This window comes from Macadamia integrifolia, chromosome 11 (assembly GCF_013358625.1).
Source record: "Macadamia integrifolia cultivar HAES 741 chromosome 11, SCU_Mint_v3, whole genome shotgun sequence".
Classification (NCBI taxonomy): domain Eukaryota; kingdom Viridiplantae; phylum Streptophyta; class Magnoliopsida; order Proteales; family Proteaceae; genus Macadamia; species Macadamia integrifolia.
This window is the reverse complement of record NC_056567.1, coordinates 24523843-24540611: the sequence shown is the minus strand read 5'-3', so window position 1 is coordinate 24540611 and position 16769 is coordinate 24523843. Positions and strand designations below refer to the sequence as shown.

The window sequence follows — 16769 nt, the reverse complement described above, 5'->3', positions numbered from 1 at the left end:
TCTCTGCAATTTTTGGTAAACAAAAATATTATGATTTGTTTATTCCTTTCCCCCTTTAAGCATAACTGTACTTCTCCTACTGTTACAAGACTATGTAGGCATCAAAAGAGAGAGAGAGAGAGAGAGAGAGAGAGAGAGAGAGAGAGAGAGATAGAGGGGGGGGATAAGGCAGGAGTAGGGGAATGAAGGACAAGAAATTCCAGCCCTGCTCTCCTGGGACCCCACAACAACATTTATGGCTTCAAACCAACTGTGCTAGCAATTTGCCTTCTATTAAATTCATGTTTTACACATTTTTTGTTTCCACAGTAGTGGCCAGAGTTGTTAGAGAAAACTAATTGAAAGCAGTCGATGTTTATATTTAATAATATATATATGCTGTAATTTCATATGCAAGCCATATTTTTGAATTCTTGAATATAACCTCTTCATATTGGTCCATGTTTGTCCTTAAATTTCAGAATTTCCCGATCATGGTCATAGCACAACTTATCAATTGCATCCCTCTCTGTGACATTCGCATCCCATCCCATTGTAGCTGATATCTGTGCCCTTCAGAAAAAACAGTAAGTACAAATTAAACCACCTATTGAGTGTCATTGTTAAGAAATATGTTTTTTAGTTGCAAATTCTAAACTATCTATTGACTACTGTATTCGCCATCTGATGCATGTCCCTTTCATTAGATAAGCACCATTTCAGAATTTAGAAGAAGAAATGGCCTTTTTTTTTTTCTTCCTCTTTTGCTAAATATTTTTATTCCTATTTCTTTGAATTTTTTTCCATGTTCTTGTCTGTGTTTGAATATGTTACTTAAATCAATTATGAATGTTCAGAGATATGAGATCCCCAAGATCCCCAACCTCCAAAAGTACTACTATAATCTGGAATGAAGCAGAGCTAAGATCATTCATCAATCTCATGGTTGATAATGTCCGAAAATGATTGAAGACAAACTCAACATTTACAAAGGTTGGTTGGAACAACATTACAAAAGGGCTTGAAGCCGAATTCAAAAGGCCCTTTGCGAAGCAGCAATTGTGTAATAAGATGAATAAGTCACGCAAGGAGTACAACAGCTTCAGGGCTTTGTTAGAAACAACTGGTTTCGAATGGGATGCGAATGCTCGGATTGCCACAGCTGATGATTCAGTGTGGGAATCTGCTATTCAGGTATGAATAGGATCTTTGGTTTATAGAACGGATTTTTTTTCACTTTTTGAAAAAATTGTGATGATTAATTGAAAATTTTTTGAATTATAGGAAAACAAAGATTGGGTAAAGTATAGAAGAATTGGTCTCCCCTTGTGGCCAGAGTTGTTAGAGATCTTCTCCGACTCTAGTGCCCGTGAGGATAGAGTTCTGTCACAGGCAACTGTTGTAACTCCAACGTCAACTAACCTTGAAATTGATGATGATTTACATGACACTGATAATGATGACAGTGATGCTTGTACTGGGACACCCAAGGGCTCAGCTCCTCCGAAGCGGCAACTTGATAGGACTCCTACGGATCGTAGGAGGAAGAGCCACACACGGACCCTCACGAACTCCGCTGAGGACTTTAGAACCTTTGTCCGATGGAGGATGGAAAAGGGATCAACCTCTGCCACCTCAGCAGTTACCCGACCACCTGACCCTATTGTTGATGGACCATATAGCATGATGAGCTGTCAGAAGCTACTGGACAGTTTGGAGGATATCCCGACGGATTTGTATGTGTTAGCGCAGCGTAAGATACACAGTGACCCTGGATGGCGCATGTCTTTTATTGAAGTGAGACCTGACAAGAGGTTATGGATGCTACATGGTCTGAAGGAGTGAAAGTAACAGTTTCTAAAATGAATGGTTTGAAGGGAGCATAAATGAACATAATCTTTTGTTTGGATTTTATATGCCTCATACTGACTGACGCACTTATTAAATTTAGCCTCATATGGATGATGTTGATGTTTGACTTATGTTGCTTTGTTTTAATTTGATTGCATGTGCTTCAGATTTACAGTAGTAGACATGACTGTTTATGATTGTGAAATATTATGCTTTTTATCTTAGTGTGTGTTTCTTTGTAGCTTTGGGATATAAGATCATATTAATTTCACTATATTAACAGGAAAGTAAGTAGTTGTCAATTATGACAATTTCTGGATGGATTGTTGCTTGTTAGTAGATTAGAAAAAAAATTAAGATACGGATATTACATATGGACAATTCATCACATTTTTATGGAGCCTTGTAGGCAAGTTTAGGGAAGCATTATTTTTTTCTTCATTTAAACAGTCAATGCTATTAGATGGTACATTTATGGACTCTATTCCTTTATACATTGAATGTGTCTATTCATACAGGGATGTCAAATCAATTTCAAACCGACATCACAGGGTCATTGTCAGACGATGATGACATGGTTATAGTACACCAATTCCAAAATATGCTCAGTATGTATAGGATGAGAGAACCTCTGAATGATAGTAGTTACACAGGACCTGTTAGGGTAGCTGAGGTTCTTGCAGGTCATGCTGACGTGTGTTACGAAGAGTTTAGACTCGAGAGATATGTATTTCTCAACCTGCGAGACCGATTGGTACATAGAGGTTGGCTAGTGGATAGCCGTTTCATTCAAGTAGATGAGCAGCTAGCGATGTTCCTCATGATAGTAGGTCAAGGTTTGAGTAATAGACAAATGCAACGCCGATTCAATCGTTCAGGACAGACGATGTGTAATACCCTACTTCTTAAACCCGGTCTGATTACACGGTTGACCCAGTTTAACCATGCAGGACCCGAACCGGAGAGAATTAAAGCGGGTTCCTTATGAACTATGATGGCAAGGGTGACCTTAAACACCGGCTGGCCCGACAAGTCCGAGCCAGTGCCAAAAGAGACGGGAATACCCAAGCCGTGTACATGCACCTATCATAAGACCATGTACGGATAAAGCAGGTATGTAGCCGTATATTAAGGTGCATACGTATATTACATCGTATGCCAAGAGTGAGATTCGCGCCGAGGGCCGAATTCTGTCAAAATCCCAAGTTTTGGCCCTTAGGTGGGCGGACAGGTGGACGCATCCACCCAGCTGAGTGACCCACCCATGTGAATACTCAGTTATTTTAAGAAGTATATATATAGCATTTATTTTCTTTTTCTTCCTCATTTATGACACTCGAACGTTGGTCAGAAGAGTAAAGTGGAGAGAGAAAAGAAAGGAAAGAAAAGGAGAAGAGAAGGAAGAGGAAGAAGAGATGGATGCCAACGGCGCCGAGGCTTGATCTTCCCATTCCGACGCCGAAAGAGTGATCTCCAACACTAGACCTACGTTTAGAGTTGAGCAAAGGTTGGGTTCCTTAAATTTTCACCATACCCAAGTAAAACCCTTGATTTGGGTAGGGTTTCTTGAGATCTTGTAAATCCCCTTTGAAATGATGAATCTAAGGTTTAATAGATGATTTATGTGTTGATCTTGAAGGATTTGAAGAAGTATTTACAAGGTTGGAGAAGCATTGTGGATTTGAAGTGATTTTGGGGTTTTGAAGGTGTTCTTGAGCAAAGAAGGTAAGATGGCTTCCCATTCCTTAAATCTAACCTAGATCTAGGTTAGAACCATCCTATAAGACCTTGAATGTGTGAATAATGGGTTTGGAAAAACCCCATTTGAATCTCCAAAGATTGGGAAAAGTTGGGAAGAAACAGCAGGTTTCCCGCCAAGACCGGTGGGCCATTTGGCCCGCCTGAGAGGGCAGGGCCCTAGGGCACAACCGACTGGCCAGACCGGTGGGCCACCCTGCCCGTCGGTCTTAGCAGACCCTCTGGCCTAACTGGCGGGCCAGACCGGTGGGCCAACCGACGGGGCCGACCTACCCGCGTGGTCCAGACCGGTGGGTCTGACAGGTGGGCTGTCCGACCCACCCGAGAGGCTCCAAATGTGATTCTTGCGTCCGATTGGACCCAAATCGGATGTGTGACCTTTTAGGATTCTAAACATGATATTGCCATTGGATCATGTTAATCTTGATTTCAAAGTGGTGAAATACTAACCTCGCTCACTCATGATAGGTTCACAAAATCCTACGCTTCTTGCATCGGATCTCACCCGTACCGAGCGTGAATCCTTGTACACTACAGATAAGTGGGGAGAGGACGTTTGGCCTTGTTTCAAGGCATTGTATGGCATTCATTTAATTGTATATAGTCTAGTCATGCCATCATGAAAATGCTATGTAGATTAGCCATAGTTATGCATGGGTGTTGTGTTTATTTTCTAAATGCCAAGTGATAATATGCTTCCATGACGAATGTTGGCATCATTGTGCATGATGCATTAATAGACTAGATGCCGTAGTCAGCTTGGAAACGAGTGCATTGGTGGCCCGTGGTATGGGACGCGGTGGCACTATGCAATCGTACTATTGTCATATAGGAGTATGCGGTTTAGGATTATCACCTTCCCGTGCTACGACCCTTCCCAACAGGGGTTAAGGTGTTGGATTATCATTTGGGGGGAAGCAGTGGTCGCGGTTGTCGGATCACTGTGGCGGTTAGACATTACGCTTGGCTGGTCATTATGACAGTCGGCAACCCCGGTGGTATATTCAAGAGGGCCAATCGTACTGCTTTTAAATTGCTGGAGTCAGCACCTTTAATTTCTGTCATTTATTTTATGTTGAGAGCTGATGGTCGGCATGTTTTATTTTTCTGAGTACTCACGGTGGGCCTTCTCCTACAACCCTATAGGCGTATCGCGGGATGGAGTTGGTGGCTCGTACCCGGAGTATACGCGCACTGTGGCTGTTGTAGCACTAAACCAAAGACTTAGTAATGTTGCTTAGGTGGATGTGATTTAAAATGTATTGCATAGCATGTAGTGCATATAGTTGTGATTTATTGTGTGGACTGTTGTGTGGTCCATCTTTCCACTTACTGAGCTAGTGAGCTCATCCCACGTGTACACCTCTTTTAGATGATTTTACAGGTCATCAACCAGAAGAGCACGGGACGGGTCCCACGGTTGAGTTCCCTGAAGAGGACTGGTGGGCCCCTGAGGAGTTAGAGCACGGCACTGATTGCTCGTGCGAGAGTTGTGCTGTTGGACCACAGTTCTGATGCCGAGCTGAGCTCCACTTTTGATGCCGAGCTGAGCTCCACCTTGTGATGCCGAGCTGAGCTCTAGGCTTTGATACCGAGCCGAGCTGTATACTCTGATTTTTGATGATTTCTTTTATGTACTTGATATGTGAATTGTACTCTTATTGTGTAAATATCATGCCTTCGGGCCCAAATGTATTTAACTATTGTATCACAATTCGGGTATCAAGTATTATGGGAATATTCACAGGTAAACCAAGTCTTCCGCTGAACTGATAAGCTCTTTCTTAGTTGTGTGTATGCTGTGGTGGAATACTGTATCAGAAGATCCTGGCAGGTTTGGGTTAACCGGTGTTAACCCGGTCACTGGCCCGGTTCTGTGTGAACGGGGTGTGACACGATTAGTGCTGTCTTCCACGCGGTGTTGCAAGCAATGCTAAATTTGTCGCTTGAGACAATCAGGCCACCAAATTTTGATGTGGTACCTCCAGAGATAACCAACAATCCAAAGTACTATCCATATTTCAAGGTAATTGCGACTTCTGATGATGATTATTTATTTCGATGTTTCCAATGAAATATCAATGCAATTTACACAATTATATGGACTAACTTATGTTGAATGGAAAATAGGATTGCATTAGTGCTATTGATGGCACCCATATAAGTGCCATCATACGTAGGTCGGAAGAGACACGTTATCGTAATCGAAAGGGTATGATCACACAGAATGTTATGTGTGCATGTCCGTTCGACATGCGATTTACATTTGTATATGCGGGTTAGGAGGGTAGTGCACATGATGCAAGGGCCTTGGATGCAGCAAGAACCAATGATAACTTAGGGTTTCCTCATCCCCCATCAGGTAAAAATGTATTATGAACTTTTGTGTTCTCCTTCCACATATAGTAGACAGGGAATATAGATCTAATCCCATAAATGTTTCCATAAGAATTGAAGGCAAATATTATGTAGTTGACTTGGGCTACGCCAGTCAACTGGGGTACTTAGTGCCATTCAGAGGACAACAGTATCACTTGCAAGATTATGGTGAAGGTAGGCTGGACCAAGAACAGCTAAGGAATTGTTCAATCACAGACATTCGTCACTGCGGAATGTTATTGAGAGAACATTCGGTGTATTGAAAAATAGATTCCACATATTAAAAAGTATGAAGGCGTACGATATTGAAGACCAGTCAAGAATCGTGGTCGCTTGTTGTGGGATCCACAATTACATTAAGGAACAAGCAATTCAAGATCATTTGTTCAATGAGCTTGGAAGTGAACAACAAATTGATGACCCAATGAATCCTGATACTCCTGCGTACCATGCTTCTGCATCTGATGTCTCCCAGAGACTATCTGCGAGACAAATGTCCATAGTGCGCCTTAATATAGCCAACCAATTGGCAATTTCAAGGAGAATGGCTACAATTTCATTAAATCGATCCTGAACTTTTGCTAAATACATTCATTATGTATTAAAAGGTAGACACAGCAATTAGGGCACCTTTTTCCTTCGCTTGTGTGTATGGAGTGTTAGTAAAAATACTTTTGTTCGCTTCACATAGTTTACATTAGTTTGACTTGTAATCTTTGTGCTGTACAGATGTCTTCCACTGACACCGCAATAGCAATGTGTGACTACTGTAATCATTTGTGCGATAAGTACACAATGAAAATGGGCCTAGTAGAGGAAGACCGTTCTTCAAATGCCCAAGGCATAATGAATATTTTATGTGGGTAGATGAATTTCGCTTATGTGATTGTGGCGAGGGACAGTGCAAGGTACTTGTCGGGAAGACAACAACGAACTTTAATTGTCGTTTCTGGTGGTCCTAAATCCAATGGGGTATAATTATTTGTTTTATTTTTTAAGTACTATTCGACCTATATTATCTGAATACATTTCACAACTAAATTGATGAGTAATTGCAGCCCCTTGATCGAGGTTGTAATTTTTTCGATGGATTTATGGAGACAACAATTTGACAAGTGCACAGTCTTCTAATTGTGGAACAAGCAATTCAATGGTTGGAGCTCAGTCTTCTCCATCAGCACCTTCCTCTGATTTTGTGAAATGTTACTTGGAAAGAGCAATCAAAGGTGAAGAGGAGAAATCTATAGTACTGAAAAACGAAATGGATATGTCTGAGGAAAAGCAAAGGATATATACCGATATTCTAGAGGCCATTAATAACATAGACATAAATAAAGGTGGTAGTTAGAGGGTAATGACCAACTATTGGGAACTTGTAAGACATATGGCATACCCGGAATATTTGCATTTTAATCTACTATTATTGGTTGACATTTCTTGTTTCGCAAAATTATGATGTAAGTTCGAGATAAGGAAATTGGTAGTTGTTTGTCTGATTAAAATGAAGGATCATGAGTTTATGAAGAAAGTAACAAAAGTGGAATTATTTTCATTTAAATTTCTTATAAACATCATATTCTGTCAGAAATGTTCCTAGAAACAGAATTTATCAAACACCTTCTTACCCGTTTCTGTTTCCAGAAACAAGAATTATCAAACACCTTTCTTACCTGTTTCTGTTTCCAGAAACAGCAATTTCTGTTTCTGCCGTTTCGTGAAACATAAACGGTAGAAACGTTATCAAACGGGCCCTAAGGGTCCGTTTGATAACATTTCAAGAAAAACGTTTATGCCGTTTCTGTGTCCAAAAAGGCAGAAACGGAACAAAGAGCGTTTGATAAACTGTTTCGTTTCACTTGTTTTCAGAAATATAAATTGAAATTTCTACCTATTTATGGTTCAAGAAACGACCCAGGCATCTACTTGATTTTCCGTTTCTGGAAACGACTCATGGCAATTCTTTCGTTGGTTACTATCAACCTTCAGAAACATAATTTATCAAACACCTTCAATTCCATTTCTATTTTTAAAATGGGAAATTTAGGGCCCGTTTGATAACGTTTCTGCCGTTTCTATTTCAAGAAACGACAGAAACATAAATTTTCGTTTCTAGAAACAGAAACGGAATTGAAGGTGTTTGATAAGTCATGTTTTTAGAAGTCGATAGTAACCAATGAAAGAATGGCCACAAGTCGTTTCCAGAAATGGCGAAACAAATTGAACTTGTTTCGCCTGGGTCATTTCTTGAACCATAAATAAGTAAAAATTTCTATTTCTATTTCTGAAAATAAGTGAAACGAAACAGTTTTATCAAATGCTTTTTACTCCGTTTCTGCTGTTTTTGGAAACAGAAACTGCAGAAACGCGTTTCTTGAAAGTTATCAAACGTGCCCTTATATTTATGCGATTTCTTGAAACAAAAACAGCAAAAACATTATCAAACGAATTCAAATCTAGTTGGGACAGACCTCAATACCCAACCTAGGGGTGTCAATCGGTCGGTCCGGCTCGGTTTTGGTCCGGGCTGAGTCGGTTTCGGTGTGGGAAAGTTGAAACCGAAATCGAACCAATAAGGAAATTCTGGTTTCGGTTCGGTTTCAGTTTCGGTGCGGTTTGGTTTCGGTTTGTCTTCGGTTTCTTAAATCGATTTGTAACTGGGTTGGTTTTGGTTTTTGGTCTAGTTTGGATTCGACTTTCCATACAAATGTATACAAAACTATGCAAATTTTGATTTTTTTTAATGAATTTTGGAGTGTTTCGGTTTCTTACCGGTTTGGTTTCAGTTTCGGCCCAGGTTTTGAGCCGGTTTCGGTTTGGTTTCGGGTTCATCCAATTTTCGATGCGGTTCGGTTTGGTTTTGGGGTTGCAATACTCAAAACCGAACCGAACCAATAAGGCTTTGGTTCGATTTGGTCTGTGTTGTTATCGGTTTAGCTCGGCCGATTTTACTGGTTCGGTTTAGGAATTGACACCCCTAACCCAACCTATTATTACTGGCGCAGTTAGTAGGAATCAGACTTTGCACAACTGCCCTCACGTGCGTCTTTCCGGCATAGTATCTCACCCAGCACCATCACCTGCACTGTAGCCTTTTCGACCTTCAGATTCATAGAAGTAATCAAAGTCCAAACAAGGATGGTTACGAGTTGGGAAGATGATTCCAATCTGACGTTCTAATAGCTCCCAACAGGTCACATTCTCTGAAATCGGATACGTAATATCGATTACGAACGAATTACGGAACCTTTCTTTTCTTCCATGGCAGGCCAAGGGCCAAAGAGGCCTCACAATCGCAAGCTTCGCACAGTAGAGAGTGAGAGAGAGAGAGAGCCATGGAGCTCGAGATGGAATCAATGGCGTCGGCCATTGGAGTGTCAGTTCCCGTTCTTCGATTTCTTCTATGTTTCGTCTCCACTATACCGGTGAGCTTTTTATGGAGATTTATCCCCGGAAGAATCCCGAAGTGTATCTACGCGGCGGCATCTGGAGCTCTTTTGTCATACATTTCTTTCGGATTCTCGTCCATTCTTCATATTTTGGTTCTAATTTTGATAGGATACTCCTCGATGCACCTTTTTGGCTGGATTCGGTTATCTTATTGGATGGTATGCATTTTCCTCTGAATGAATCTGGTTTTGGATTGCGATTTTGTACTGTCCATGAATCTTATCTATTTTTTCTGCACCCATTGATTAATTTGGCTTCATTGGAGCGTGCTTTGTTTAAATTAAGGTATAAATGTGTGCTGCTTCTCTGTTCCGAAACTGTTTTTCCCAGTTCAAAGAATTACTTGGAACTATTTGGATGCATATTTTCTTTGGTCACACACTTAGTGAATGGAAAATTGAGTAGCTTTCTTTTGGCCACACAATTATGGCAAAAGCGTTTTGGTGGACTTTTGTCCCAAGAATTCAATTTGCCATGCAGTAGGCACCATGAAAGATGAGAAATAAAAAAAGACTTTCAGGGTTCCTTTCAGCCTATGCCAAAGATGACTGGACATGCGTTCCTTTTCTTTGACTACTGTTGGTTTCTTGGCCCTCTGAAGGAATTCCAGATCGGTTGGCCATCAGTAGGTTCCATCATAAATTTTGCTCTCGGGGGAATGAGTTGTTTGAGATATACATAGTTTGTTTCTGATTTTTATGTACTCGGTAGTCAGTGATAGTAAATATGCAAGCACTATACTTTTTTTTGACCCATCTAAAGTGATGGAGTGAAGTTTATTTGTTATGCACTTATGCCTCCACCCCCATGCTCACCCCCTCCCAAAAAAAATTAAGGGGCGGGGGCGGGGGCGGGGCCGGGGGCGGGGGAGGGGGGGAGAGAAACATATAAGGACCATTGAATTTTTTTTCTTTCCTTTTGTAGCCACATATACTACATGAGTGGAGATGCATGGAAGGAAGGAGGCATTGATGCTACCGGTAAACACCATTTCAAACCTCACAAATGTGTTCTATTTACTAATTGAAGAGATCATACAATTGTTTATTTTAGTGTTCCTATATACAGGATGTTTGCCTTGTATGACTGCCAAAATCTTGATGGTGAAAATGAGCTTGAATATGTTCAAAACGCTGAGGAAGAGATCTCTAGTGGATAATCATTTGCTCTTTAACCTTCAAATACTTTTAGCACTGTTTATATTTGAACGTCGTGTGCTCTGATGACTGCAATGATTTGGGGGGCCTTTTGCTATATAGGGCTAACATGGTATGATCCTCTGGATCAGTCACATGTTTTTTGCTCAAATTTGAGCCCCCATGCACATGCATACCAACACAAACCTAAATACCATATTTTGGGGCCATTGACTTAAGTCAATCTAATTGTTCTAGAAATTTATCTCATAACATATAAGAAAAACTGTACCCCCCTCCCCCTCGGCTGGTGGAAAACATATTAAGATCGAGAGAGAAATAGCAGAACTATTGAATATGTAGATTGATATGTAACTAGGGTTCTTTTCATTTTCAAACATGTGATTCATGTAAAAAGAAAAAAGTTGACATGTTGTTCCATGGACTCATTGGATTTAACAGCAATATGTGTAGTTTCTATAGGAAACAGCCTCTTTGCAAAGCGGGGTAAGGCTGTGTACACAATGATCCTCCCTTTCATTGGGTATGCCCTTTTTTTTATGCATAGTTTCTGTCAACATTTCATTGCTTAACCTCTTCAGACTTGAATTTATTTCCCTCTGTACTGTTAATCTCACAGCACCCAGTCAGTATTGAAGAACATACATGTCACACCCTGTTCTCACAGAACCGGGCCATTGACCGGGTTAACACCGGTTAACCCAAACCTGCCAAGATCATCAGATACTGTATTCCACCACAGCATACACACAACTAATATAAACTCATCAGATCAGCGGAAGACTAAGTTTTACCTGTGAATAATCCCATAATACTTGATACCCGGATTGTGATACAATAATAATATACATGTGGGCCCGAAGGCATGATATTTACACAAAAAGAATAAAATTCAAATATCAAGTACATAAGGAAATCCACAAAAAAAAAATCAGAGTACACAGCTCGGCTCGGTATCAAGGCTAGAGCTCAGCTTGGCATCAAGGGTTGAGCCCAGCTCGGCATCACGTAGTAGAGCTCAGCTCGGCCTCAGAACTGCTGTCCCGCAGCACAACTCTCGCACGAGCAGTCAGTGCCGTGCTCTAACTCCTCAGGGGTCCACCAGTCCTCTTCAGGAAACTCGATTGTGGGACCCACCCCATGCTCCTCAAATGTATGACCTGCAAAATCATCTAAAAAGGGGCGTATACGTGGGATGAGCTCACTAGCTCAGTAAGTGGTAAGATGGACCACACAGCAGTCCACACATCACAGCATATCATATGCACTACATGCCATGCTATACATTTTAAATCACATTCACCTAAGCAACATTACTAAGTCCTTGGTTTTAGTGCTACTACAACCACAGTGCGCGCATACTCCGGGTATGAGCCGTGAACTCCCTCCCGCGATACGCCCATAGGGTCTGTCGGAGAAGGCCCACCGTGAGTACTCGGAAAAGTAAAGACAATGCTGTTCACCGGCTCTCAACAGAAATGTAAATGACTGAAAATAAAGGTGCTGACTCCAGTAATTTAAAAGCAGTACGATTGGCCCTCTTGAATGTACCACCAGGGTTGCCGACTGTCCTACATGACCCGTCAGGCGTTATGTCTAACCGCCACAGTGACCCGACACCCGCGACCGCTGCTTCCCCCCAAATGATAACCCAACACCTTAACCCCTGTTGGGAAGGGTCGTAGCACGAGATGGTGAGAATCCTAATACCGCATGCTTCTATATGACAATAGTACGATTGCATAGTGCCTCCGTGTCCCATTCCACGGGCCACCAATGCACTCGTCTCCAAGCCGACTACGGCATCTAGTCTATCAATGCAACATGCACAATGATGTCCACTTTCAACATATAAACATCTCATTCAATTGGCATTTGGAAAGTAAACATAGCACATATGCACATCAATGTGTGGGATGACTAGACTACATAGCATATTCATGATGGCATGACTAGACGAGATATATTTAAATGAATGCCAAGTAATGCTTTGAAACAAGGCCAAACGTCCTCTCCCCACTTACCTGTAGCGTACAAGGATTCCCGTTCGGTACGGGTGAGATCCGGTGCGAATCGGGTAGGATTTGGTGAACCTAACATAATTAAGCGGGGTTAGTACTTCACCATTTTAGAATCAAAATTAACACGATCCGATGATAAAATCATGTTTAGAACGTCAAAAGAAGGTCACACGTCCGATTTGGGTCCAGTCGGACATAAGGATCACCCTCGGGGCCACACGGGTGGGTCAGACAGGTGGGCAGTCTGGCCCACCGGTCCTACCCACCGGTTGGGACCGGCGGGTAGGGGCCCGCCGGTATGGTCCACCGATTCCACCCACCGGTTGGGCCAGGGGCCCCTGCTAGGACCGGCGGGTAGGATGGCCCGCCGGTTGGGCCCAAAGGCCCCCCTGCCTTCTCAGGTGGGTGCCCACAGGCGGGTAGGGGCCCACCGGTTGCACCCACCGGTCTTGGCGGGAAACACCCTGTTTCTTCCCAACTTTCTCCATTCTTTGGGGATTCAAATGGGGCTTTTCCCAACCCATTCCTCACACCTTCAAGGTCCTATAGGATGGTTCTAACTTAGATCTAGGTTAGATTCAACTAATGGGAAACCATCTTACCATCTTTGCTCAAGAACGACTTCAAACCCTCCAAATCACTTCAAACCCACCATGCTTCTTCCACCTTGTCAATATCTCTTCAAATCCTTCAAGATCAACACATAAATCATCTATTAAACCTTAGATTCATCATTTCAAAGGGGATTTACAATATCTCAAGAAACCATACTCGAATAAAGGGTTTAAAGCTTAGGGTACGGTGAATGTTCACAAAACCCAACTTTGCTTACCTCTAACTGTAGATCTAGAGTTGAAGATCACTCTCCCGGCGCCGGAATGGGAAGATCAAGCTTCGGCGCCGCTGAAATCCTCCTCTTCTTCCTCTTCCTTCTCTTCCCTTTCTTTTCTCTCTCCTCTTTACTATCCTCACCAACGTACGGGTGACATAAATGGAAAGAAAAGAAAAACATAAAGCTATATATATAATTCCTAAATAAGTGAATAGTGCACATGGATGGGTCACTCAGGTGGGTGGGTGCACCCACCTGTCCGCCCACCTAAGGGCCAAAACTTGGGATTTTGACAGGGTTCGGGCCTCGGCACGAACCCCACCCCTGGCATACGATGTAGCATACGTATATACCTTAAAATACGGATATAATACCTGCTTTATCCGTACATGGCCTTATGGTAGGTGCATGTACACGGCTTGGGCACTCCCATCTCTTCTGGCACTGGCTCGGACTTGTCGGGCCAGCCGGTGTTTAAGGTCACCCGTGCCATCATAGCCCATAAAGAACCCGCTCTAACTCCCTCTGGTTCGGTTCCTGCATGGTTAAACTGGTTCAACCGCGAAATCAGACCGGGTTTAAGAAGCAGGGTATTACAATACATCTCACCTGGTGGAACTTAACAATGTAGAAAAACTATTCGTATCAGAATAACATTATGAAACTTTGTCTCACATGGGGAGGAGAGAGGTTCTTTGATGGGGATCATTTTTTTGAGCATCTGTGGATTTTCTTGAATCTCCATATTCTTGGGGATTTGAGGACTTTCATTTTCCTTGCTTTTAAAATAATTGAAAACTTTTGTTATTGCTTGGTAATTGTGAGCTGTTTTGCATATCTTCTTTTTTAACACAATCATTCACACACACACACACACACATGCCTCTTAACCATGATCTTAGCTTCTTCTTTCTTTTTGGGGCAGAAAGGGGTATCTTATTGTTGATTTTGTTAAAGGAATCTTGAATTGGCATGTGTGTGAATATTTGGCGAAAATTCTTACCTTTTTCATCTTACATATATAGGTTAATGGTGAATCACTGCTTTCATTTTTTTCCAATATAGGAGCTTTAATGGTGCTGACATTGAAAATCATCGCATATGTGCAATTAATTACAATGATGGGATATTGAAAGAAGAGGACCTGCGCGAAGCACAGAAGAAAAATCGGTTGCTACAGTTACCTTCTCTGATTGGGTACTTTGGTTACTGCTTCTGCTGTGGAAGTCTGAAGGATTATCTTGACTAGACAGAATAGAAAGGGGTAGTTTTAGGGGGCCACTGCCCTCTTCTTTCCCTTTTTTTTGGTATTTTCTACATGAAGTTAGGTAAGTCTGAACTATGGTTCTCTTTTATTCTGCAGATATGGAGCCACCATGGGAAAGGGCCAACCCCCTCACCCTATGGTGCAGTGATTTGGGCTTTAATTCAAGCTGCTGAATGCATGGCTTTATATCTATATCTCGTACCACATTTCCCACTGTCCCGGTTTACTGATTCTGTCTATCAGAAATGGGGGTTTTGGAAACATCTGATTTACCAGTACATGGCTGGCTTACAGCACGTTGGAAGTATTATTTTATCTGGTCAATCTCAGAGGCTTCCATGATCATCTCTGGTCTTGGATTCATTGGTTGGTCAATTTCTTCTCCACCAAAACCATGTTGGGACCATGCTAAAAATGTTGATATTCTTGGTGTTGAGTTTGCAAGAAGTGCTGCTGAATTGCCCCTTGTGTGGAACATCCAAGTTAGCACTTTGCTGGGTTATTGTGAGTTGCTACTTCTACTTCTACCCTTTTCTACATGAATGCATTTTCATCCTTCATATTTGGCTTACCTGACCTGTCTATGAATCTATTTGGTATGCATGAATCTCCAAAGAACCATATGTTGCATTTACCTGTGAAGTCCATGGTGATATAAATTTCTTCACTATTAGACCACTTGCTGGCTTTTAGATGACAAATGTTCAATTAACAGTTTGACAATGTTGATGTTTGTTGGATTTTATATTATACAATATAAAATATTACTTTAGTAAAGTTAAAGTTTCAAATAATGTTCAAAACCTTTTCCCCCCTTTTTACTTTTTGAATATTGTTTATACACTAGTAAGGACAAGTAGAGAGTTAAAAGTGACTTTTTTCAAGTTTGTTTAGTCCCACATTGGAAGTGGATGAAACGTGTGAGGGGTTTATATGTGGGAATGTTTCTTAAGGGTGCAAGCCCTTGAGAGAGGCACTCTCCCTTGTCATGTGTGTGTGTGGGGGTTCCTGGGGTGCTTTTGAATCACGCGCACGTCGAGCCGCGCTGGGCCGTGGTCGGGTATGGGTATCAAGAGACTTATCTTTTTACACCAAATTCGAATTTGAATTTTTGAAAGTCAAATTAAGTGAAAGACACCCATACGTACCTGTACGTTAGTTCTATACACCCATTGGTATATGTAAAGATACCCTTTACCATTGGATATGTACCTGTACGTACAGACACCTTCTCCTTAATAGATAGTAGAAGTCCCAAAACGAAATTACATTTTGTAAGTGTGTTTTGGAAACCTCTCTGTGGGAAAAAATGCTCTCTGCCAGTGTCCTTTTCTGAGTGTTCTTAAGACAAACGGTGACTGTTTTACCAAAAACCTCTCTGTTTAAAACCATTTCGTACACAGTATACATTGAGTATTAACTTTGGTTTTCCCTACTGCAATCATTTATTGGAGTTGCACCTTAAGAGATTGAGGAGTTGTTTTATCTTGGAGGTGAAGACGTTGGTCAACCTGGTTGCATACAAGTACGAGGCGTTCAAATACCTTAAGGAGAGTATTCTTATACGATTCAACTCTACACTTTTGAAGGACTTCTGTTTACAATTCTGCATATTCGTATTGACTTGTAAGTGATACTTTCCTTCTTCATTTAATAATATTTAATTGAGAAATTTGTCAAAGTCTTATACCTATTGCCATCTTCTGTTTCTTACAATGTTGTGGATTTTAGTAACATCTAATCAGTGCACGCATCAACTATAATCCATCAAAGAGGCAACTTGTGATTGGTTGCTTAATCAGTGCACACATCAACTATAATCCATCAAAGTTGCAACTTGTGATTGGTTGCCTATTTGATATTTGCATCCATGTATCAGGTCAATGTGTTGAATTGTAGCAATAGTGGTTGGCTTCCACTTTTATCAGTTTTTACGCTTCCATCCCAGAGCACATAATGGCTGAAAGTATGTCTGTAAACAGATTGAAGTCATCTGATACTGTGACTTTTCCATTCCCTACTAATCTTGTAACTTCTTTTCATTTTTCACTGTGCTTGGTGCATCATTTGTGGGTTTG

At 41.5% G+C, this 16769-nt stretch overlaps 1 protein-coding gene and 1 pseudogene across 6 annotated transcripts in view; both read left to right on the top strand.

The window, feature by feature from the left end:
- The window catches only part of LOC122094381, a 9245-nt gene extending 1602 nt beyond the window's left edge, over positions 1-7643 (top strand). For 3 of the 6 annotated variants that reach the window (XM_042665165.1, XM_042665164.1, XM_042665167.1), the window contains 3 exons: positions 462-566; positions 837-1173; positions 1264-2054. In XM_042665165.1, the coding sequence (XP_042521099.1) occupies positions 1051-1173; positions 1264-1824 (684 nt within the window). In that variant the 5' untranslated portion in view covers positions 462-566; positions 837-1050 and the 3' untranslated portion in view covers positions 1825-2054. Of the gene's footprint in view, positions 1-461; positions 567-836; positions 1174-1263; positions 2055-4960; positions 4996-6696; positions 6940-7025 lie in introns of those variants that run through there. The other 3 variants (XR_006144752.1, XR_006144753.1, XM_042665166.1) reach the window with 3 other exon arrangements.
- Positions 7644-8870: 1227 nt separating this feature from the next.
- Positions 8871-16769, top strand: part of LOC122094382 — a 10814-nt pseudogene continuing 2915 nt past the window's right edge.